The sequence below is a fragment of the Trachypithecus francoisi genome, unplaced genomic scaffold, assembly GCF_009764315.1.
Source record: "Trachypithecus francoisi isolate TF-2019V2 unplaced genomic scaffold, Tfra_2.0 Lachesis_group16, whole genome shotgun sequence".
Taxonomy (NCBI): domain Eukaryota; kingdom Metazoa; phylum Chordata; class Mammalia; order Primates; family Cercopithecidae; genus Trachypithecus; species Trachypithecus francoisi.
In genome coordinates, this window is record NW_022681461.1 from 5,964,625 (window position 1) to 5,988,458 (window position 23,834).

The 23,834-nt window shown below is 50.3% G+C and overlaps 1 protein-coding gene across 3 annotated transcripts in view; it reads left to right on the forward strand.

Moving 5' to 3' along the window:
• The window catches only part of ROR2 (receptor tyrosine kinase like orphan receptor 2), a 226,369-nt gene extending 204,136 nt beyond the window's left edge, over positions 1-22,233 (forward strand). Inside the window, exons 5-9 of one of the 3 annotated variants that reach the window (XR_004443354.1) lie at positions 7,366-7,493; positions 11,418-11,732; positions 13,875-14,086; positions 18,246-18,448; positions 19,729-19,828. Coding sequence is in view for 2 of the 3 variants with exons in the window: in XM_033236791.1 (XP_033092682.1) it covers positions 7,366-7,493; positions 11,418-11,732; positions 13,875-14,120; positions 18,246-18,448; positions 19,729-21,171 (2,335 nt within the window). In the remaining variant the exon portion in view is untranslated. Of the gene's footprint in view, positions 1-7,365; positions 7,494-11,417; positions 11,733-13,874; positions 14,121-18,245; positions 18,541-19,728 lie in introns of those variants that run through there. The other 2 variants (XM_033236791.1, XM_033236792.1) reach the window with 2 other exon arrangements.
• The last annotated feature ends 1,601 nt before the right edge of the window (positions 22,234-23,834 follow it).

Here is a 23,834-nt window from a genome sequence, read left to right on the forward strand (position 1 = left end):
GGATCACCTGAGGTCAGGAGTTCGAGACCAGCCTGGCCAACATATAGTGAAACCCTGTCTCCACTAAAAATACAAAAATTAGCTGGGTATGGTGGTGAATGCCTGTAGTCCCAGCTATTTGGGAGGCTGGGCAGGAGATTCAACTTCCAGGAGGTGGAGGTTGCAGTGAGCCAAGATCGTGATGTTGCATTCCCGCCTGGACGAGCAACAGAGCAATACTCCATCTCTCAAAAAAAAAAAAAAAAAAAAGTTAACTAATTTCTATGGAGAGTCAACTACGCGCCAGGTCCTATTCAAGACGTTGAGGATACAACAATGAATGCAACACATAAAAACTAAAAATTCCTGCCTTGTGCTGTTGACATTTTGTTTGGAGACTCTTATGTCTGGCCTCTTTCATTAAATGTAATATCTGAAAGATTTATTCTGGTTGCCTGTACAGCACTTCATTCCTGTTTATTGATGAGAAATATTTTGTTGTATGAATATACTACAGTATGTTTATTCACCTACTGATGAGCATTTAGGGGCACGTATAAATAAAGCCATGTACATTTGTGTTCACATATTTTTGTGAACATGTTTTCATTTCAACATTGTGATTTTTGAAGTTTCAAGTGTGGAGGCCTTTGACGTCTTTTGTTGGGTTTATTCCAAAGTATTTTAACTATTTTCAAATATAGAGTGCAGTGGCATTAAATTAACCCCAGTTGGTCAATGTGCCTCTTTAGTATGGTCTGTGTTTATTTTGCTGGATTCAGTTGGCTAATGTTTTGAGGAGGACATTGCTCATTTTGATAGTAGGCATTTTGGTCCGTAACACTCTTGTGGTGCCCTTGTTAGATACTCTTGTGATATCCTCATCGTATTTTTCTTCTTTTCTTCTTTCCTTCTTTCCTTCCTCCTTCCTCCTTCCTCCTTCCTCCTTCCGCCCTCCTTCCTCCTTCCCCCTTCCCCCTTCCCCCTTCCCCCTTCCCCCTTCCCCCTTCCCCCTTCCCCCTTCCCCTCCCCTCCCCTCCGCTCCCCTTTCCTTTACTTTCCTTTCGACAAAGTCTTACTCTGTTGCCCAGACTGGAGTACAATGGCATAATCTTGGCTCACAGCAACTTCCACCTTCCAGGTTCAAGCGATTGTCCTGCCTCAGCCTCCTGAGTAACTGGGATTACAGGCACGCATTGCCACGCCCAGCTGATTTTGTGTTTTTAGTAGAGATGATGTTTCACCATGTTGGCCAGGCTGGTCTCAAACTCCTGACCTCAAGTGATTCACCTGCCTTGGCCTCTCAAAGTGCTGGGATTACAGATGTGAGCCACTGCACCTGGCCCTTATCATATTTTTCTGATGTCCTTGTTAGATATTTGTATCAGAGTTGTCTCTTATTTGTATCTTTTTGTCTCTTTGCTTCAGTTTGGAAATCTCCTGTTGACCTGTCTTGAAGTTTATAGGTTTTTTTCTTCTGCTGTGTCCACTCTGTTATACAGCCATGCATCATGTAACAATGGAGATACGTTGTGAGAAATGCATTAGTGATTTTCTGCTTGTAGGGACATCATATAGTGTACTTACACACACCTAGATGATTTCGCCTACTGCACACCTAGGCTATATGGTACAGCCTGTTGCTCCTAGGTTACAGACTTGTACAGCATCTCACTATACTGAATACTGTGGACAACTGGAATATAATGGGAAGTATTTGTATATCTAAACACAACAAAGGTACAGTAAAAATATGGTATAAAAATTAAATGGTATACTTATATAGGGCACTTACAGTGAATGGAGCTTGCAGGACTGGAAGCTGTTCTGGGTGAGTCAGTGAGTGAGTGGTGAGTGCATGTGAAGACCCAGGACATTTCACATTACTGTACACTACTGTAGACTGTATAGACGCTGTACATTTAGGCTACAGGGAGTTTGTTAAAAATTGAGTAACTGCACTCCAGTGTCAGGACAACTCCGACGTCACTAGGCAATGATTATTTTTCAGCCCCGTTGTAATCTTGGGGGGGCCACCATTGTGTATGTGATCTGTTGTTAACCAAAAACATCGTTATGTGGTGCATGGCTGCACCATCCAATGCATCTTTCATTGTGGACTCTTATGTTTCAGTTCTAGGCTTCCCTTTTAGTTCTTCTTTTACATTTTCCATCCCTCCTGAAATACCCTACATCTTCACTACACCATCTTCTGTTCTGTGTTTTCCACATCCATTACTTTAAAGCCCTGTGATACGGTTTGGCTGTGTCCCCACCCAAATCTCAACTTGAATTGTATCTCCCAGAATTCCCACATGTTGCGGGAGGGACCCAGGGGGAGGAAATTGGATCATGGGGGTTGGTCTTTCCTGTGCTATTCTCATCACAGTGAATAAGTCTCACGAGATCCGATGGGTTTATCGGGGGTTTCCACTTTTGCTTCTTCCTCATTTTTCTCTTGCCGCTGCCATATAAGAAGTGCCTTTTGCCTTCCACCATGATTCGGAGGCCTCCACAGCCATGTGGAACTGTAAGTCCAATTAAACGTCTTTTTGTTCGCAGTCTCGGGTTTGTCTTTATCAGCAGTATGAAAATGGCTGAATCCACCCTGCTCTGCTGATTCTAACGTTTTTTTCCTCTTGACCATGGGTTATATTTTCCTGTTTCTTTGCATGTCTGGTAATTTTATTGTATAGTGTTCGTCACGGTTTGTACTCTAGGTTTTGCACTCAAAGTAAAGAGTATTGAGTTTTGAAGATTACTGTCAGAGCACCTAAAGCTTAGGGAGTTTTTGCTTTGTGAATGTGGGTAGTCTGCTCTGTCTCCTGGTGAGTCACAGATTGAGCTTCCTCTGCTTCACCCAGGGAGGCAGCCCATTTAGGACAGTCAGCCTCTGTCATAATAGATAAACAGTTATGAGAATGGGTTACTACTTTGTAACAAAACAATAGGGGAAAAATATTAACTTGGTACACAATATGTAGCTACATTTGAATTTTGACATGGATTCCTTTTCAACCTTAAAAAAGCCTTAGTTTCCTTTAAAACTCCGTCATTATTAATACCTATGAAGGTTTATTCTCAGCATGTGTCATCTAGGGGAAGGCTGTGGATCCAACCCACCATCTTGCCAGTCTCGGTGGAGGAGCACCTTATATCACAGTCTGCTGGCCCCTGCTTCTATTTCTCCCCGATCTCCTACCCCTCTCTTGTTGCTTTTCTTACCCAGGGTTGTCGTTATTTTACATCATTATTACTATTATTATTATTATTATTATTTGAGTCAGAGTCTCGCTCTGTCACCAGGCTGGAGTGCAATGGCACAATCTCTGCTCACTGCAACCTCCGCCTCCTGGGTTCAAGCGATTCCCTTGCCTCAGCCTCCCGAGTAGCTGGGACTGCAGGCGTGCACCACCACACCCAGCTAATTGTTTGTATTTGAGTAGAGATGGAGTTTCATCATGTTGACCAGGATGGTCTCGATCGCCTGACCTCGTGATCCACCCACCTCGGCCTTCCAAAGTGCTGGGATGACAGGTGGTGTGAGCCACCGTGCCCGGCCGGGTTGTCATTATTTAGCGCCCTCTCTCCTCCTTGACAGTCACTTCTTGGTGTAGAAGTTTCTTCTTCATCCATGTCCTGTCAGGCCTCGGATCAGTGCCTGGCAGCATGAGGGCAGGGCATTTCCACACTGCGTTTCTGAAACGTGATGCTCCGCCAGCTGGTGCGCATGTCTACTGCACTTAACGTTGCTGAAGGAATGTCATAGCTGTCAAATTCCATCTCAGCTCTTTCCTTGCTTTCCCAGGGATCCACTTAACAGACTCTCTCCAGCTCTGTTCCTCGTCCACGGCCCCAAATGTGCCAGATAAAGATAAAATATAATTGTTTGAAAATAGAAAGCAACTCCCACTTGTTTTCTGAGACAGTTCAAAAGCAAAGATGCCATTTTCCAAGCACTTCTGTCTGGCTTTTTGGAGATATATATATATATATATACTTTTTTTTTTGGAGACAGAGTCTAGCTCTACCACCCAGGCTGGAGTGCAGTAGCATATTCTTGGCTCACTGCAAGCTCCACCTCCCAGGTTCACACCATTCTCCTACCTCAGCCTCCCGAGTAGTTGGGACTACAGGTGCCCGCCACCGCGCCCGGCTAATTTTGTTTTTGTATTTTTAGTAGAGACGGGGTTTCACCGTGTTAGCCAGGCTGATCGATCTCCTGACCTCGTGATCCGCCCGCTTCAGCTTCCCAAAGTGCTGGGATGACAGGCGTGAGCCACCGCGCCCGGCCTAGATACTGTCTATTCAGATTGAAAGCCCACTTCAGTGAGAGACCTGTGAGCGGGGTGTGATGGCGGGAGACTCCCCACCCCCTTGTCATCTTCCTTACACCCCCTTGCTCTCTCGGTCCTGTGGGCACCTGACCAGCAGCCGGAGAGAAGCCTGCAACAGGGGGAACAACCTTCTCTTCCTTGACTCTTGCAAGGTAGAAAAGAAATTGCTCACATTTGTGGAGTCATCCCAAGAGACTGAGCTGAATCTCATAGCTTAGGCATAGCTGACATTAATCCAATCAGGCAGGTCTTAATGGTTTTTCCAGCAAGAGTGGACAAGCACCCTGAGCCCACCTCCAGACAGGGACATGTCCAGCACATACCCAGGCAGAGGTGACTTCCATTTATGTTGGTGGTGTGGCCAGTGTCTAATCAGCAGTTAACTTCAGCTCAAAATGAGTGAAAGCGAGACAGGCAGGCTCTCACTGTTAACATATGTGCTGCCCATTTAAACTACCTTTAAGGAACCCGTAACCCAAGGAAGCAATGGCTGGCGAGCTGGAGTTAACACCAAAATCTCCTTCGTTGAATTATTATTATTATTATTTTGAGACAGAGTCTTACTCTGTCACCCAGGCTGGACTACAGTGGCGCGATGTCGGCTCACTGCAAGCTCCGCCTCCCGGGTTCACGCTATTATCCTGCCTCAGCCTCCCAAGTGGCTGGGACTACAGGCACCCACCACCACGCCTGGCTAATTTTTTGTATTTTTAGTAGAGATGGGGTTTCACCGTGTTAGCCAGGATGGTCTTGATCTCCTGACCTCGTGATCCACACGCCTCGGCCTCCCAAAGTGCTGGGATTACAGGCGTGAGCCACCGCGCCCGGCCCTTTCTTTGATTTATTTATGGCTCCGGGTTCTGTTCTTTGAGAAAAGGGTTTTCTGCAGAAGCTTGAGAAGGTCTCTGCTGTTGCAAGTGTTCAGCCTCTGCCTTAGCAAGAGAGTTCAGATAGGGATTTTAAGTCCATTTGGTTAAATTGAACACATTCTTTTTTTTTTTTTTTTTAATTTAAAGACAGGGTCTTGCTCTGTCACTCAGGCTGGAGTCCAGTAGTTTGATCACTGCTGCCTCTGTGTCCCAACTCAAGTGATCCTCCCACTTCAGCCTCCTGAGTAGCTGAGACTATAGGCACGTGCCACCATGCCCAGCTAATTTTGGTATTTTTTGTAGAAACGGGGTTTCACCATGTTGCCCAGGCTGGTCTCGACCTCCTGGGCTCAAGTGATTCACCAGCCTTGGCCTCCCAAATTGCTGGGATTACAGGCACGAACACTGTGCCTGGCCTTAAATGGAACAGAATTCAGATTTCATTTGGGGATGGTCTACTCTGAATGGATGTAGGCGGAAAGCCGAGGGCTCTCAGGCTTAGGGGGTAGGTTCCAGATTTGCTGGAAAAGAAGCTACTGAACTACAGGCCTGACGTACTCATGCGAGGCTTGTCCTAGCATCGTCAGTCCCCTCTTCCGCCAGCAGTCGCAGCCCCCTGATGTGTCTGCTGTGGCTCATTGGCATCACTGGACCTTTGGAGGGTCCTGAGCACTACTTTAAAATCCTCCAGGATACTTATCATGATGGCTTTCATTGGCTGAAGCCAGACCAACAGTTTCTGCAGAAAATAATTTACCACAAACTCCAACCTGGGGACCTGGGAAAGGATTACGCCCTCTTCCCATCCATGCAGGCTGCCCTGTGGGGACCGGGAGGAGCAGGAGGGAGAACAGCCTGCTCGTGTCTTTCCCTCTTCTGACCTCCTGTGCCTGTGACACGTGGTCTATGCTGTCCATGCAGCAGGGCCAGGTCACACTTCTGTGTAGAGTAGGCATGCGTGTATGTCATTCTGTGAGTTCTCTGAGGCTTGGACTTCTTGGAGTCCCTCCCATCACCTTTGAACATAGTAGAGAATACACCTGTGTATTGCTTTTCTCCTTTTCAAATATTTCTGCTGTTCACCTTCTGGATTGTCATTGTTATCATAAAAGCCTTATTTAAAAACAAGGGAAGTTTGCAGGGGCATTGCCATAATGTCTCTGATGTATTAAATAGTTCAAGGGTAAGGGGAAACATGTGCGTGATGTTCCGGGTGTGTGCACGTATACACAAACACGTACCCATCCCTGTGTACTCTTCACCTCAAGAACCATCCTCACGCTTAGTCAGTCCTCCCCTTCTTGTTCCATACTCCCTTAAAGATGTGGAATTTTTTGAAATAGGCATTTTTGGGAACCGTTTTAGGTTTACAGAAAAATTGAACAGAAAATCCAGTCTTCCCATCCTCCTTCTCATAGTTCCCCTTATTTTAATGTCTTGCATTCATGTGATACGTTTATTGCCGCTGAGCCGATATTGATACATTATTATTAACTGAAATCAGTGTTTACATTAGGGCTTGTTCTTTGTGTTTTACCTTCTATGGGTTTTGCCCAATGTATAGTGACGTGCGCTCACCATTACAGTATCATACGGAATAGTTTCACTGCCCTAAAACCCCAGTGTGCCTCCTGGAATCCGTCCCTCCCTCCCTCATAACCCCTGGCATCCACTGGCCTTTCTCCATAATCAGTCTCTCTAGTTTTGCTGTCCATGGTTTTGCACTTTCTAGAATGTCATATGGTTGGAATCATACAGTATGTAGCCTTCAGATTGGCTCATTTCACCCAGTAATATGCATTTAAGTTTCCTCTCTGTCTTTTTGCGGCTTGATAGCTCTTTTTTTTTTTAGCACTCAATAGTATTCCAGTGTCTGGATGTACCACAGTTTGTTTTTCCATTCACCTACGGAAAGACATCTTGTTGCTTCCAAGTTTTGACAATGATGAATAATGCTGCCCTAAACATCTATGTACAGGTTTTTGTGTGGACTTAAACGTTTTTTTACTTATTTGGATAAATACCAAGTAACAAAATTGCTGGATCTTTTTACGTATTTGGATAAATACTAGGTCACAAAATTGCTGGATTGCAAGATGCTGGATCATAAAAGAAGTCACTGGCATTGGCAGGAGCTGGCACCTCCCAGAGCTCTAACAGACTGTGTGTGTTTTTACCAGGGATGACTACCACGAGGATGGGTTCTGCCAGCCTTACCGGGGGATTGCCTGTGCGCGTTTCATTGGCAACCGGACCATTTATGTGGACTCGCTCCAGATGCAGGGGGAAATTGAAAACCGAATCACAGGTAGGAGCTGCAGACCTTTCTCACAGGATAAGCACACACACAGCCACCTGTCGCATAGACGGCGGCCACTGTGTCTCATCAGTTAATGGCATGGACATTGGGTCCCTCTTCCATCTCATCTGTGGTAGAAAACCAGAGATCTTTTTTAGAAGTAGTTGCAATTGCTAACATGATTTGCCCTAAAAATGTTCCTGGCCTGTATGTTTCAATTAGCAAGTGTGGGTTGCTTGGAATATACTTCTGCACTTTTAACTCAGCCATACTGTGTGGGTCCAAAGCCCTGTCCTCACTGCATCGCCAGGGCCTCCTGCCCCGGGCCCGCCACACTGGCGCAGGCAGCCTCAGCGCCCCCACACTAACTCTGCTTGACTTCTCATTCTGTACTTCCTGACTCTTCTATCCTCTCTGAGCCACATTTGGTCCAAAGGCACCCAGGCCTGATTGCAGCTGTCTGGGGGAAAGAGTCGTAGGTCATCAGTGGTAGGGATGCTGCAGTGAACACATATTTTGTCAGTCCTGGGTTTCCAGAGAACAAAGCCAAGTCTTTGGGTACCTGGTTCAGGGTCTGAGAAAGTGGCAGGTCATTTAGGAACTGCAGCTGCTCATCCTTGGTCTCTTTAGGACTTAACTTCTCTGATAGGCTGTCCCAGTTCCAAGCATACAACTCATTGATGGGGTCCGGGGTCCAGGGTCCTTCTTAGGGGAAAGGCCTTGGAAAGCAAGAAAATGAATTAGACAGAAGTCCTACAGAGCCCTCCTCCTGCTGTCCCTACTCTCCCCACAAACACATACACGTTTTCTCTCCAGACCCCATAAGGAGCAAGAAACATCCTGTGCAGATGGCAGGTGCCCCAGCACCTCAGTTGAGTTGGATCCTCCCCATGGGAGCGGGAGGCTCTGCTGCAGGTTAGAATCGGGGTGATCTCTGATGCCTGTGCTCCTAGGAGAGGGTGATGGGGCAAAGGGGATACAGGGCACTGACCTGGTAAGGGGTGACAATGAGGATCCAAGGCAAAAAGTCACCTCATGTCCACTGACAAGCCCTTCTAAGTTCAGGTCACCCTCAGACTAGAGAGCCGAAGGTCAATTCACAGTCACGGAAGAGACTGCCTGGCCCATGCTGGTACAGAGACCTCTGAGGACAGGGCCAGGGGGTTCTGTGCAAAGTGGAAGAGCCATCATGAGACAGAGAGGAACCTGGAGGTGCCATCGTGTTCCAGCGGGAGGTGGTTTTGAAAATACAGCCCCCTCTCACTGCAAAAGCTTTCTTTGCCATTAAAGTAGAACTTCTCAAAGGATTTTACCGAAACACACAGTGGAAAATAGAGAGTGTACCTTATACCATGACTTGGTATACACATACGTGTATTTCACACAACTGCCATAGGTTATAGGGAATAACTTTCACCCTTCCTAAAAGCGGTGCACTTGGATTTTTCTCTTCGGTTTTATTTCATTAAAGAAAAAATTGGCTGGGCGTGGTGTCTCATGCCTGTAATCCTAGCACTTTGGGAGGATTGAGTGCTAGGGAGGCTGAGGCGGGCAAATCATGAAGTCAAGAGTGCAAGACCAGCCTGACCAACATCGTGCAACCCCGTCTCTACTAAAAATACAAAAAATTAGCTGGGCATGGTGGCGGGTGCCTATAATCCCAGCTACTCGGGAGGCTGAGGCAGGAGAATCACTTGAACCCAAGAGGTGGAAGTTGGAGTGAGCCGAGATCGCACCACTGCACTCCAGCCCCAGCAACAGAGTGAGACTCTATCTCAAAAAAAAAAAAAAAAAAAAAAAAAAAGCCCTTAGTAGGAACCATGTGCACTCTGACATCCTCTAGTCTGTTCTTATCATTTAAAATGTTAGCCGCACACTCCAGAATTAATTAGACACCCCACTAACTGGCAATGATCCAGGGCACACGATTATCCCTCAGTTATCTCTTCAGGAGTTGTTTAAGGAATCAGCTTGCATCCAAGCAGCCTGGTTTTATAGCAGCTTTTAGAGAAGAGTGTAGAATGAGGATTTTCTAGGTCGGTGGCCTTTCGAAAACAATAAATTTGAAGTTGCTCTCAACAGACTTGTGGCTTTGAAATAAGCATAGTAATGACTGTTGTGTGCAGTGTTCTGTTGGGAAGCATTGTGTGACATTCAGGGTGTGGACAGATAACAGGATGTGAGTTGTTGGATCTCTTTGGTGCCTAGAATTGCACTTTCAGAAAGAAGCAGTACATTCTCAGGGTGAGGAGAAGGAGAGAGAGGAATGCTATAAAGATGAGCGGAGACATCGCATCAGTGGATTAGCCCAAGAGAAGTGACAGCTTTGGTGTTCTTAGGCAGTCTTGCCCTGTCTGGAGGTCAAGGCCTACCTACCTTTTTGACAGCCCTCCATATAATCCCAAATCCGTAATGATGGGATTGAACCAGGTTGAAGCCTCAGTTCTTCCTCCAAATCCAAGACATCCTGTGTTGTGACCGCTGACCCTCTCTGTTCCTCCATTTAAATATCGGCCACAGGAACCCGGAGGAGGGGAGGTGATGTGATGAACACAGCAGTGCCCGCACGCAGTCAGGACAGTGCGGCTGCTCCCGCCCACTGACACCGCCTGTTACCCGACCCCTGGGCCCTTTCACGCTGAGGGCCACGTTATAGGCTCTGTGTGCACTCGCATGTCCCAGTGTGGGGTCTCAAATCACCCTTCAGGTACAGAAGCAGGCCCGGAAAGGCGTGAGTGATACCACAAAGTGATCACACACCAGGCTGTTCCCACACAGCTGCCCCTCCCGTTCCTGGTTGGGTTCCCAGGGAATGACTGACAGCGGCACTGCCACCTCCTGGCCAAACCTGGCACAGCACGTACACGCTTTCCTTGCCTGGAGGTCAATTGAGGCCAGCATTCTGGACAGCCCTCTGTATCATCACCAAATACTCGCCAAATCTGTAATGATAGGATTGAACTGCATTCATGGGTGGAGCTATGGCTCCTCAGGGACTAAATGCCAGCTTCTGGGTTTGTTCCTACGCTGGAGGACACAGTCTTAGCTGGGTGTGCAGGCAAAGGGGCCTGTCTGCCTCCAGTGTCCCCAAGCTCAATTGTTGTAAGCCAGCCTTTCATAGGTGAAAGTGGGGTAGCGAGCCCAGGGCAGGCCGATGCATTCCTTAGAGTCCTGCCTTGGCCAGCTTCTTTGCCCCTACCAGTGTCCAGCCATGCACCCAGGTGCAGCACATCTCCTCCCAGTGCCCCCACTTTGTTCCCGAACTCACCCCATAGTCTCGCCGCCACGCTGCATCCTCTGACATCTTGCCCTTAAAAAATAAACTGCCCTACCAAAGGGGGCTCTGGATCTTGGGGTTTCTCTGCTCCCCCTTATCACAGAACCTTCCAGAGTTTGAAGGCAGCCCTCCTTCCACTTTGTTGCTGTCGCCATCTTGGCTTTCCACACTTTACCAGCTGCCTGCCTCCTCCGGCTGCAGTTCACAGTGCTGAGCGGACTCCCTTTGCTGGGACATTGGGAAGCCCGGGGCTGGGTACTGCACCTCTTGGCCTCTCCACACATAGTGTCCTTAGGATCTGCTTTTGCATCTGAAGTCTGAACCGTCCTGTCCTGGAAGAAGCACCTAGCGGAGAGAGCTAGGGGGCCGAGTTTTCCTTCTTTCTCCTTCTGCTTCTGATGTTTCTAAGTGACGCCTGGGACCAGGGGCTTTTCTGTGTCTGCTGCAAATCAGAGCAGTTGATTGGCAGGCTGGCCTGCTGGTGGGGAGCCTCTCCAGGGTGGTGTGCGGGGCTCAGGGTTGGGGAGTCTGGGGCGGGGCGGAGTATCAGGGGGCCGAGTGGGCACTCTGGAATGCGGGGCTGGGGTTGGGGACTGGATGAATGTCAGGGGTGCGAGGTGGGTCTACCGCTAACGCGAGTCTCGCGGGCTCTGCAGCGGCCTTCACCATGATCGGCACCTCTACGCACCTGTCGGACCAGTGCTCGCAGTTCGCCATCCCATCCTTCTGCCACTTCGTGTTCCCTCTGTGCGACGCGCGCTCCCGGGCACCCAAGCCGCGTGAGCTGTGCCGCGACGAGTGCGAGGTGCTGGAGAGCGACCTGTGCCGCCAGGAATACACCATCGCCCGCTCCAACCCGCTCATCCTCATGCGTCTGCAGCTGCCCAAGTGTGAGGCGCTGCCCATGCCCGAGAGCCCCGACGCTGCCAACTGTATGCGCATCGGCATCCCGGCCGAGAGGCTGGGCCGCTGTGAGTGCCCGAGGGCCCGGGGCGGGACCGGCGGGCGCAGGGATTGTAGGGCCCTTGAAATGTGTATAGGGCGGTGGGTAAAGCCCAGGGAGCGCCATCTGTCCGGGCCCCGCAGAACCCTGAGCTGAGCGCCCCACAGCTCAGGCCTCCATTCCAGCAGGGCAGCAGGTGGGGCCTTGGAGCAGGGGCTTTGGAGCCTTTCAGCCCAGGGCTCGCATCTGGGCTTGCACGGTGTCCAGCTGTGGGACTCAGGAGAAGTCCCTCCCCCTGCTTGAGCCTGGGATTTCCCTTTTCTGAAATGGGAATGATCTCATTTCCTGTGGAAATGGCTGTTGGGGGCATGAGAGGGGACAGAGCAAGCTTCCTGATTTTCCCGATGGTCAGCACGCACTCGGGCGCCTGGGAAACTGCAGACTCTCAACTCCTGCCCCAACCTCCTGAAATCTGGAGGACCGGTCCCCAGAAACCTGTAGGATCCTTAGCTTTGGACGAGTGTGAGGCCTGCGGAGATGCTGCAGGACCGGCCTGGGGGGCACCTGAGAAGAACCTGTGATGATCAGGCATGGCTAGGGAAGGAAATACTGCAAGCACCGTGCACCTTTGCAGGCACCTTTCTCCAGGTCCTCGCATCGTGGCCTAGGGGATAAGCCTCGGGGAGGGTGACAGTTCTGAGCCCGGGGCCTGGGTGTGGCGTTTTTGGGGTCTGCACAGGACGGAGGAGCATGCTCCCTACTGCCCCTCTTGCTGGCAGCAGAGCAGCCCCTGTCCTCTGGAGGCTTAGTAAACTGCAAGTTGGTGAGCCCCAGAGGGTGACCATGGCCAGTCAGGGTGACAGACACAGGACAGGGAGCCGTGCTGATGGCCCTGAGGAAAACCATTGGCTCACATCACTGCATCCATCAGGGTTGACGTTTCCCTGAGGAGTGAGACCCAGGGAACGGGCCACCTCCGCCACCGCTCCAGGACTGTATTTAGCATGGTTGGCTAATCTGGGGGTCCAGGAATGGGGAGGACTTCTTACCAGGACAGCGAGGGCCTGGTCCCCGGCCCATTGCCTGCATTTCAACCCTCACTGTGACTCTGGGCAAGTTGCTAAGCTCTCATACCCTTACATTCCGCGGATGACACCAGTACTAACCCGTGGGGCTGGAATGAAGGTCAAATGAGGCAGTATTTAGGAAGGTGGTTGTTTTGTTTGTTTGGTTTTTGAGACAGATTTTCACTCTGTCACCTAGGCTTTAGTGTAGTAGCACAGTCTCGGCTCACTGCAACCTCCACTTCTCAAGTTCAAGCGATTCCCCTGCCTCAGCCTCCTGAGTAGCTGGGACTACAGGCGTGCACTACTGCACCCAGCTAATTTTTGTATTTTTAGTAGAGACGGGGTTTCACCCTGTTGGCCAGGCTGGTCTCGAACTCCTGACCTCGAACTCACAACTTCTGACCACCCGCCTTGTGAGCCATAGTGTCCAGCCAGAAGGGTTTAGAGCAGCGCCTCACACATGGTAAACACTACAGAAATGTTCACCAAATGCACACCCCAACCCGAGGGTTCCTCCGTGGGGGTGTCATGGCCTGCCCTGTTCTCACCCATGGCTGAGCAGGGTACCCCTGAGGTGGAGAGGCCGGGCCTGGGAGTTCGCCTTTCTTGCCTGCACAGTTGGCTTTTGTCCTAGAGCAAGTGATCCTGAGGCTGGGGGTACCACCGTCATTCTGGTGGGGTGGTGGTGTGCGAGTGCCGCATTCTGGTGGGGTGGTGGTGTGCGAGTGCCGCATTCTGGTGGGGTGGTGGTGTGCGAGTGCCGCATTCTGGTGGGGTGGTGGTGTGCGAGTGCCGCATTCTGGTGGGGTGGTGGTGTGCGAGTGCCGCATTCTGGTGGGGTGGTGGTGTGCGAGTGCCGCATGGGTCCTAGCGACGGTTTGGAGACTGTGAAGTAACTTCCGACAGTTTCCTTCCCCATATATATCCCTGATGTGCATTTAATTTGTGGGCTTGGAACTTCATTAAGCCGTTACTTTTAATGCCTCTTTTCTGGTAAGTTCTGTGAAATCCTTGGATCTTTTGGAAATTCTAGTTTGAGCATGTGGAGGCAAAATGGTTTTGTTGTACCCCGGAGGTTTTCCTAACGTGTTTTCCTTGTTCAGACCATCAGTGCTATAACGGCTCAGGCACGGATTACAGAGGAACCACAAGCACCACCAAGTCAGGTCACCAGTGCCAGCCGTGGGCTCTGCAGCACCCCCACAGCCACCACCTGTCCAGCGCAGACTTCCCTGAGCTTGGAGGGGGGCACGCCTACTGCCGGAACCCCGGAGGCCAGATGGAGGGCCCCTGGTGCTTTACGCAGAATAAAAACGTACGCATGGAACTGTGTGACGTACCCTCGTGTAGTATGTATTCTCTCTCTTTTTTTACTGTGTTGATTGTTGAGTGAACCTTGTGATGAGGGCGTTCTGTCCTGACCTGAGTCGGGGTGTGCCTCTGTACAGTGGCGACCAGAGACCTGTGATCTTACCACAGTGACCATTTTAAATAAAGCTTTTGGGCCAAGCGTGGTGGTTCACACCTGTAATCCCAGCACTTCGGGAGGCCGAGGTGGGCAGATCGCTTGAGGTCAGGAGTTCAAGACCAGCCTGGTCAACATGATGAAACCTCATCTCTACTAAAAATACAAAAATTAGCCGGGTGTGGTGGTACACGCCTGTAATCCCAACTACTCAAGAAGCTGAGGCAGGAGAATCACTTGAGCCTGGGAAGCGGAGGTTGCAGTGAGCGAAGATTGCCACACTGCACTCCAGCCTGGGCAACAGAGTGAGACCCTGTCTCAAAAATAAATAAATAAATAAATAACACAAGTTGTTATTGGTTATGAAAGTAACATCTGACCATTATAAGACATTTTAAAATATAGAGAAGTCTGAAGAGTAATGTGCAGATCACCCCTAATGTTACCACCCAGCAGTGACTTGTTTGCATTTTGGCCCACCCCCTTCCATCAGCTCTTTTCCCACGTATGGATGGTCCTGGGATATTCACTTTGACGTTTTGTTTCTCCATTAACATTATCGCCCAGTGCGGTGGCTCACAACCTGTAATCCCAGTACTTTGGGAGGCCAAGACGGGTGGATCTCTTGAGCCCCGGAGTTTGAAACCAGCCTGAGCAACATGGCAAAAACCTGTCTCTACAAAAAATACAGAAATTGCCCAGGCGTGGTGGCGTTCCTGCTTGGGTGGTGGAGGTGGGAGGACTGCTTGCACCAGTAGTTCAAGGCTGCAGTGAGCCATGATGGTGCCACTACACTCCAGCCTGGGCAACAAAACAAGACCTTTTCTCAAAACCAAAAAATAACAAAAAAAATCATTATTGCTCAGTATTTCCTAATATTAGTCAAAATATTTCCCTTCCACCCACCAGCTTTTGAGCTTTTCGCTGCTTCTCAGGTTTGGTGGAGTGAGGCGAAAATAGAATTCATTGCTTGTCCCCATTGCTTGCAAGCGTGTCTGTGACATCATGAATACGGAAGCGCGTGTAGTTAATGGTTGACAGCTTTAACAGTTCTCACCTGTGTCCAGTCATGGCCGGTTCGCCAGTTCCAGGCAGCAGGGTAACCAAGGCTGGGCTGGGAGCTGGAAGCAGCGATTGGTGAATGAGTGGGCACCCACTATAAAGAGAGAGCAGCCAGTGAAGCAAGGCTGGACTCACCGTGCACCTGGAGACCTCCTGGGGTGCAGGCCCACATGTCTCTACTCCGAAATGCAGGAAGTAAACACTGGCACTAATGACCTTCCTGATGTGTGATTCAGCAGCTCCAGATCTGGCATTGCCTCTGGCTTAGCAGATCAGACACAAATCTTGAAGAATGTGTTCATTATGGGAGAACAAACTTTGAGAATGAAATTATCAGTCATTCAAATTGCGGTCTAGACACTCTGGAGCACGCTAGACCTTAAAGGTTTCCTGCAATGAAGGATGGCCCTGTGGTCTGTAAGGAACAAAAGCAGGTTATAGGACAGAGCTGTGTTAGAGGTGCTTTTTTGCTCATTGTTTTGTTTCTGGCAAAAAAAAAAAATGAGTGGGAGTTTGTGTGTGAGCACACACAGGCTCCAGACTTTTATGAGGTTTTGGAAAGATGGAGATCAAACTTTTAGCAGTGATTTCCCCAGACCTACAAAAGTGCAAAAGTGTTCAAATATAAGACTTTTTTTTTTTTTTTTTTTACAGTGAGTAGGAATTACTTTTGTAATTAAAAATAAATCGAAACATGAAAAAAATGTATGATTTTGGACCAGTCAGTTATTAGAATCTTGTATTGCAGGTTTGTACTTACAGGGCATAAATGGAAGGATATTTATTGCAGAATCACTTGTGAGAGCTAAACACAAAACAGACTGTTTATCAGTAGGGCTGGACGGGGCAGTTGGAGACGCCCGTGCCATGGACTGGCATGCAGCTATGGGAGAACACGCACACCTATCTGCTGCAACATGAGCTGCTGTCCAAGAGATTTTATTCTGCTGAAAAACCAGGAGCAGGAAAATACGGATGATATGATTCTATTTAAAATGAAGTTCATGTAGGCCGGGTGTGGTGGTTCACGCCTGTAATCCCAGCACTTTGGGAGGCCAAGGCAGGCGGATCACCTGAGGTCAGGTGTTCAAGATCAGCCTGGCCAACGGGGCAAAACCCTGTCTCTACTAAACATACAAAAATTAGCCAGGCATGGTGGCGGGCGCCTGTAATCCCAGCTACTCGGGTGGCTGAGGCAGGAGAATCACTTGAACCTGTGGGGGCAGAGGTTGCAGTAAGCTGAGATCCCACAACTGCACTCCAGCCTGGAAACAGAGCGAGACTCCGTCTCAAAAATAAACAAACACTCTGTCTCAAAAATAAATAAATAAAGTTCATTCATTTGAATTAAGAAAACCATGTAAAACTACTGTGTCTATATGTCAGAATAGTTGAATATCGGTTGTTCCATGTGGTTCAACCTAAAATTATATGCAAAGTTCGGAGAACACGAAACTTAACCATTTATAGTCTTCGGGAAAGAGGGCTGTTAGAAATATTATCTTTTGAAAGGCCACATTTCTATAATACTACAATTTTTCCCAGTAAGCATGAGTCGTGTTGGTAATGTTAAGTAGATAATAAAAGCAGGTGATGGTGTGAGAGGCCTGGCCTGGACTGTCCTGTCAACTTTAATAATGAAAAATGAACCAAACCCTAGTAAGAAAGAAGGAATCGGCATCCCCAGTGCCCCTAAGATTTCTGGGACATCTGCCTTGGAACTCATTCAGAGGGGAAGCTGCTAGGTGGGGCCAGAAGAAAGTTTTGTTTGTGATTTTACTTGATTTCATCTTATTTTGGGGAGCAGGGGTGGGGCAAGGCTGGATTTGGGACAAGGTGCTTTTTTCCTAAGGTGGCAATAGCATGTTCACTTAATTTAGAATTAAGTTAGCTCTTTTAGGCATCACATGGACCAGAAGTCACTTGTTTGCTTCCAGATGAGGAGCATTTTGCCCCCTGGCCATGGGGCCCTCTGAGTGATACAGTTATTGGCAGGGTTAAGGAGAAAACAGAACACCGTGGTTTTCCAGGGATATGGGAAAGTGGCTCGCTAGAGAACTCACCTTCCACCAGGCTTAGGGTCAGCCTCCTGAAATGGTGCCACTTTACCTTACATTCAACTGCTTTGATGTGCGGGGTGTTTGGGGGCCACACAGCCTGGGAGGAGCCAGTCCTGCCCGGAGGCCTGTTCAAAACCTGAGGTCACTTCTGCCTGACTGGTGTGTCCCCTGTACTTTTCTGTAAATCCTGTAGAGGGAGACAAAGAGTTACTTTTCCCTGTGACAAAAAAATGCAGGGACAGTAGCTGGTAGCCTTGACTGTTGGTACCCCCTGCCTTCCAAGAATTCTTATGCCCCTGTTGGATATTGTAGTGGGTCAAGTGCATGGACTACTGGTGCTCTTTTAAATCTAGTACATGTTTAATTATTATCCCAAAAGAATCTGTCATCATTAGTTAAAAATGTGAAGAAAACATTAAAATGTTGAATGAGGAAAAGGATCGTGTCTAATCCCAGTACCAAATTTCACTCACCTTGGACAAGGGTCTCCAGTGAATTTCATCAACTTGTCAGTAGCTGGGGAGGCCTTGATAAAAGAGCAGAGCACCTATCTCCGATGGTTTTCAAACCTCAGGAACAGAAAGCAGATGTGGTCATTATTAATATTAAGATCATTAGAATTCATCTACTTCTTATGCTGCGTATTCCCGCTTGTTTCCAGGTTGGGCAGTTTTGGGTTTTGTTTCCCCAGGATGCAGCCGGGTGTGCGTTTTTTGGTGCATCACGTTTTTTAAGGTGTGCTGTGCCCTTTTACCCCGTTGTGTAACTTAGGTGATGACCCATGTGCGTGTGAAGGTTTTGGCTGGAGGTGGAGAGTGGGTTGGTAGAGAACTTACAGTTGAAAAGGGATGTTTTCTGAAAAATCATGAAAGCCTTATTATTCACAGGTCCTCGAGACAGCAGCAAGATGGGGATTCTGTACATCTTGGTCCCCAGCATCGCAATTCCACTGGTCATCGCTTGCCTTTTCTTCTTGGTCTGCATGTGCCGGAATAAGCAGAAGGCATCTGCATCCACACCGCAGCGGCGACAGCTGATGGCCTCGCCCAGCCAAGACATGGAAATGCCCCTCATTAACCAGCACAAACAGGTCTCCATGCTTACGTATTCTCCCCGGGTGGCTCTTCCAGGTTTAATCCTCAGGAGTTGTTCCCCCGACATTAACTGTCTTAATTTACTTGATACAAAACACATAATTATTTTAAACTCCGCTTCATTTTGCCATTTTTTTTTTCTGTAAACTAGATCAGGACATGTGTGCTTTGGAAAATAAATGGCAGGCGTGTTGGGAATTCACTGCCCCAGCGTTCATGGGCTTCCCTCTGCCTGGACCATGCTGTCCCAGTGGGCCCCAACGAGCATCCTCACTGTCCGGGTGCCTCAGCTCTGCCCAGAAGACACACAAGGAAAAGGACTCCAGTGCCCCCCATAATTTTTCTTGTCACTTTTGGGTTGGGTTGGTTTTGCTTTGTTTTGTTACAGGGAAGGATAGAAGAATAGCTCTTAAATGGGAGCAGGCAGACCGGTTACCACTAAAAGGCCACCCCTCGTCCCACAGCAGCCTTAGATGGGCGTGGGGCACTGAAACACAACAGAAGAGAACATGTGCTGCAGCCTCTCCAGCTTGTGTTGTAAAAGGGTGTTTACACTCATGGCAAAGCCACAGGGAACGTCACTCTCAGCCAGCTTTGCAGGGGCTCTTCAAGGTGGCCAGGAGGGAGCCGATGCACGTGGCTCTTCAGCCCCAGAGTCTGTGAGGGTTGGCTGTGGGCAGGGGCTGGCCAGCGAGGCGAGCACAGAGCCCTGGGGCTTGCATGGTGGCCCAGGAACCTCTGGGGAGGATGAGGGCTGGCCACACAGGAGGAGCTGGCGTCACAGAGACTGAGAGAGATGAGGGTTCTCGGGGCTCCTGTCACATGTGGGGTACTCCTTCCAAGAACGTGTTTAACTGAGGCCTCTGTAGAACTGGGCGTTGGAGGGGACCTGGTGGGGTATGTTCAGGGCTGCCCCAGGACAGCTGGTGCCTGGGCCTGGCTGTAGGGTGCGCGTGTGGGTGTGTCCACCATGCACAAGTGGGAAGGAAGCCTGCAGTGTGTCCCAGCTGGATTTTGGAGGGACCTTATGTGTAGCGTGGTTGGGATCTGTTGAACATGGCAGGCGGGAGGCAAGCTTGGCATCAGAGCCGTATTTAAGGTTAAGCAGAGCGCTGTGGGTGGGCAGGCCAAGGCTGGGTAGGTTAAACCAGAGGGTCTTCTGCAGGGCGCCCCCAGTCATGGCCGCACGGGGACTCCACTCCTCCTGGCTGCTCTGCACCTTCCCTCAGGGCTGCAGTGACAGTGAGGTTTCATGTGGGGCTTTTCTTCTTGACAGGCCAAACTCAAAGAGATCAGCCTGTCTGCCGTGAGGTTCATGGAGGAGCTGGGAGAGGACCGGTTCGGGAAAGTCTACAAGGGCCACCTGTTTGGCCCTGCCCCGGGGGAGCAGACCCAGGCTGTGGCCATCAAAACACTGAAGGACAAAGCAGAGGGGCCCCTGCGGGAGGAGTTCCGGCACGAGGCTATGCTGCGAGCACGGCTGCAACACCCGAACATCGTCTGCCTGCTGGGCGTGGTGACCAAGGACCAGCCCCTGAGCATGATCTTCAGCTACTGTTCGCACGGCGACCTCCACGAATTCCTGGTCATGCGCTCGCCGCACTCGGACGTGGGCAGCACGGATGATGACCGCACAGTGAAGTCCGCCCTGGAGCCCCCCGACTTCGTGCACCTGGTGGCACAGATCGCAGCAGGGATGGAGTACCTATCCAGCCACCACGTGGTTCACAAGGACCTGGCCACCCGCAACGTGCTGGTGTACGACAAGCTGAACGTGAAGATCTCAGACTTGGGCCTCTTCCGAGAGGTGTATGCCGCCGATTACTATAAGCTGCTGGGGAACTCGCTGCTGCCCATCCGCTGGATGGCCCCGGAGGCCATCATGTACGGCAAGTTCTCCATCGACTCGGACATCTGGTCCTATGGCGTGGTTCTGTGGGAGGTCTTCAGCTACGGCCTGCAGCCCTACTGTGGGTACTCCAACCAGGACGTGGTGGAGATGATCCGGAACCGGCAGGTGCTGCCCTGCCCCGACGACTGTCCCGCCTGGGTGTACGCCCTCATGATCGAGTGCTGGAACGAGTTCCCCAGCCGGCGGCCCCGCTTCAAGGACATCCACAGCCGGCTCCGAGCCTGGGGCAACCTTTCCAACTACAACAGCTCGGCGCAGACCTCAGGGGCCAGCAACACCACGCAGACCAGCTCCCTGAGCACCAGCCCTGTGAGCAATGTGAGCAACGCCCGCTACGTGGGGCCCAAGCAGAAGGCCCCGCCCTTCCCACAGCCCCAGTTCATCCCCATGAAGGGTCAGATCAGACCCATGGTACCCCCGCCGCAGCTCTACATCCCTGTCAATGGCTACCAGCCGGTGCCGGCCTATGGGGCCTACCTGCCCAATTTCTACCCAGTGCAGATCCCAATGCAGATGGCCCCGCAGCAGGTGCCTCCTCAGATGGTCCCCAAGCCCAGCTCACACCACAGCGGCAGCGGCTCCACCAGCACAGGCTACGTCACCACGGCCCCCTCCAACACGTCCGTGGCGGACAGGGCAGCCCTGCTCTCAGAGGGCACCGAGGACGCACAGAACGCCCCGGAAGACGCGGCACAGAGCCCTGTGCAGGAAGCAGAGGAGGAGGAAGGCTCTGTCCCAGAGACTGAGCTGCTGGGGGACAGTGACACTCTGCAGGTGGACGAAGCCCAAGTCCAGCTGGAAGCTTGAGTGGCACCAGGGCCCAGGGTTCGGGGACGGAAGCCCCGCTGAGACCCCACGGGGACCTCAGTCGCCTTTGAGAAGACACCATACCCAGCAATCATGAGCGCCCACCGGCCAGCGGGCTTGTTTGCAGACTGGGTGAGGTGGAGCCCTGCTCCTCTCTGTCCTCTGACACAGACAGCTGCCCTGCCTAGGAGCACCCGAGCCAGGCAGGGGCCTGGTAGCACGGCATCCTGAGGAGCAGGACACATGGTCACCCCCAGAGCTGCCTACATTGATTCTGGTGGTAGACTGGTAGTGAGCAGCAAATGCCTTTCAAGAAAATAGGTGGCAACTTCACTCCGTGTCGTATAGGGAGTGAATATTTCCAAACGTTGGCAATAAAGGCCTGCAAAAGGCAGCGAGGAGGCACCTCGGTCTTGAGGTTCCCGACAACCCATCTGGTCTGTTGGTTTGAGGATGAAGGGGCTCCATGTCTGCTGCCTCCCTGCCGAGAATATTCTCCCTTTAGCAGCCCAAGATTCGTTGGAACCCACGCTGCCCTCTGCTGCCTGTTGGGGTCGGAAGACAAGGGGCTCCTGGAATGGGAGTTGCTGAGATACAACAAAACGTGTGCCTTCGAAGAAACGGACAGCTTTGTGTTTGGTGAAATGGTTTTAATTATACTGCATGTGTATTTTGCCCACTTTTTGGGAATTCAAGGGAAAGTGTTTCTTGGGTTTGGAATGTTCAGAAGAAGCAATATTGTACAGAACACAGTATTGTTATTTTTTTTTAAGAATCATGTACAGACCTTAAATGTAATTTATATGTTTTTAATATGCCATTTTCATTGAAGTATTTTGATCTTAAGATAATGATTTTAGTAATTTAACTGTTTGCGTTACCCATGTTGGGATCCAGCTGGTCTTGGTTTGCTTGTCTTTGTCCCACGTGCACAGGAGGTCCATTCATTTTAGAGCCCCTGTTACACACAAACCCACAGGCAGCCGTCTGTGCCTCGCACACATTGTTGGTCCCATTTGTAAATCCCACACCTGGTGTATCCAATAAAGTGAAACAAAGCATTTGGTTGACTCTCTTGCAGGCTGTAAGGACGCGGGGCGGCAGGAGGCAGTGCTGGATGATGGAGATGCCGAATGGTGATGATTCGGCCTGAGCCCTTTCTCTGGGTTTGGGAGGTTTGCCCCGAGCCAGGAGCCCCAAGCTCATGGGGGTGTCCCTTGGCAGATAAATGATGGAACTCGTCCGTGGCTTCTCTCGGTTAAGGTCTTGAATGCGGATTAGTTAATTGCAGATGGTGTGAAGATGGTCTTTGGTTTTAAACTTGTCCCCTCCTGAGGTCCCAGAGCCCCTGAGAGTTTTAAACCTGGAGCCTGGCACTTCTGGGGGCCCTGGAGCACGGCTGAGTTCAAGGGAGGGGGTGAAAGAGAATGGGCCTCCTTCACAGGCTGCCTGCATCCCCTGCTCCCATCTCCAGTGCAGTTGGCTGGTCCAAGGTACACCTGGGTCACAGCACAGCTGTTACAGGGTTACCTGGGGAGAAGTGGCTTCAGAGCTTCCAGTATAACTGGTGTGGAGAGAGGACACAGAGACTCGGGTGTAACAAGTCCTCTCACTTGGAGTAGATGCCACATAGTCATCAAACTGACCATGTTGACCTGAAATCTTGTCATGGGGGAGAAATCTTTCTCTTTTCTTTTTCTTTTGTTTTTAGACAGAGTCTCGCTCTGTTGCCAGGCTGGAGTGCAGTGGCACGATCTTAGCTCACTGTAACCTCCACCTCCCGGGTTCAGGCGATTCTCCTGCCTCAGCCTCCCCAGTAGCTGGGACTACAGGCATGCGCCACCACGCCCGGCTAATTTTTGTATTTTTAGTAGAGACGGGTTTTACCATGTTGGCCAGGATGGTCTCGATCTCTTGACCTCGTGATCCACCCGCCTTGGCCTCCCAAAGCGCTGGGATTACAGGCGTGAGCCACCGCACCTGTGGTAACATCTTTTTCTTACCCACTGCAAGGCTCATGGCTGAGGCCCCTGTAACAAAAGACAGCTCAATAAGAGAAAAGCCTCAAGCGACCCAAAGCAGCAGGGAAGCCTGGGTGTTTCCATACTAAGTTTGGTGGAGTGGACAGGCAGGCAGAAGTGTGCTTTGACAAAGGGGTGTGACCAATGGCCATAGACCTGGGCAGGCGCTTGTTGGTGGGCTTGTTTGCCGAGATTCTTTTCTTTGTCCCTGTATCTTCAGAGATAAGGAGCTTCCCTTCCTCCGGGTAGAGGGAGGGCACCTCTGGAATGAGCGTTTTACGGCCTGTCTGGGAGGAGAAGGGTGGGAGAGGTTGAGAGAGACCTTCCTGACTCTGTGGCTTCCTCAAATGCCAGGTGCCACTTTTTGGGGGACCATGTCCTGACCCCATCACTGTCCTCCCCTGGCTTCCGCATAGCACTGCTCACGGATAGATTCACCCACACACAGATAAACAAGTACAGAGTTCTAATGTGCATCCTAAAAAGTCAGGATGGACCTCCCTTCCCAGCAGGAGCAAGAAATGTGATGAGATAAGGATTTGGAGCACCTCTCCCGGCCAGTGGGGTCTGGATTGAAAAGTAAAGAAGCTCGCGGTGAAATGGAGTTACTTCTCATTTCCACTGAGCTGAAAGAGGAACTTA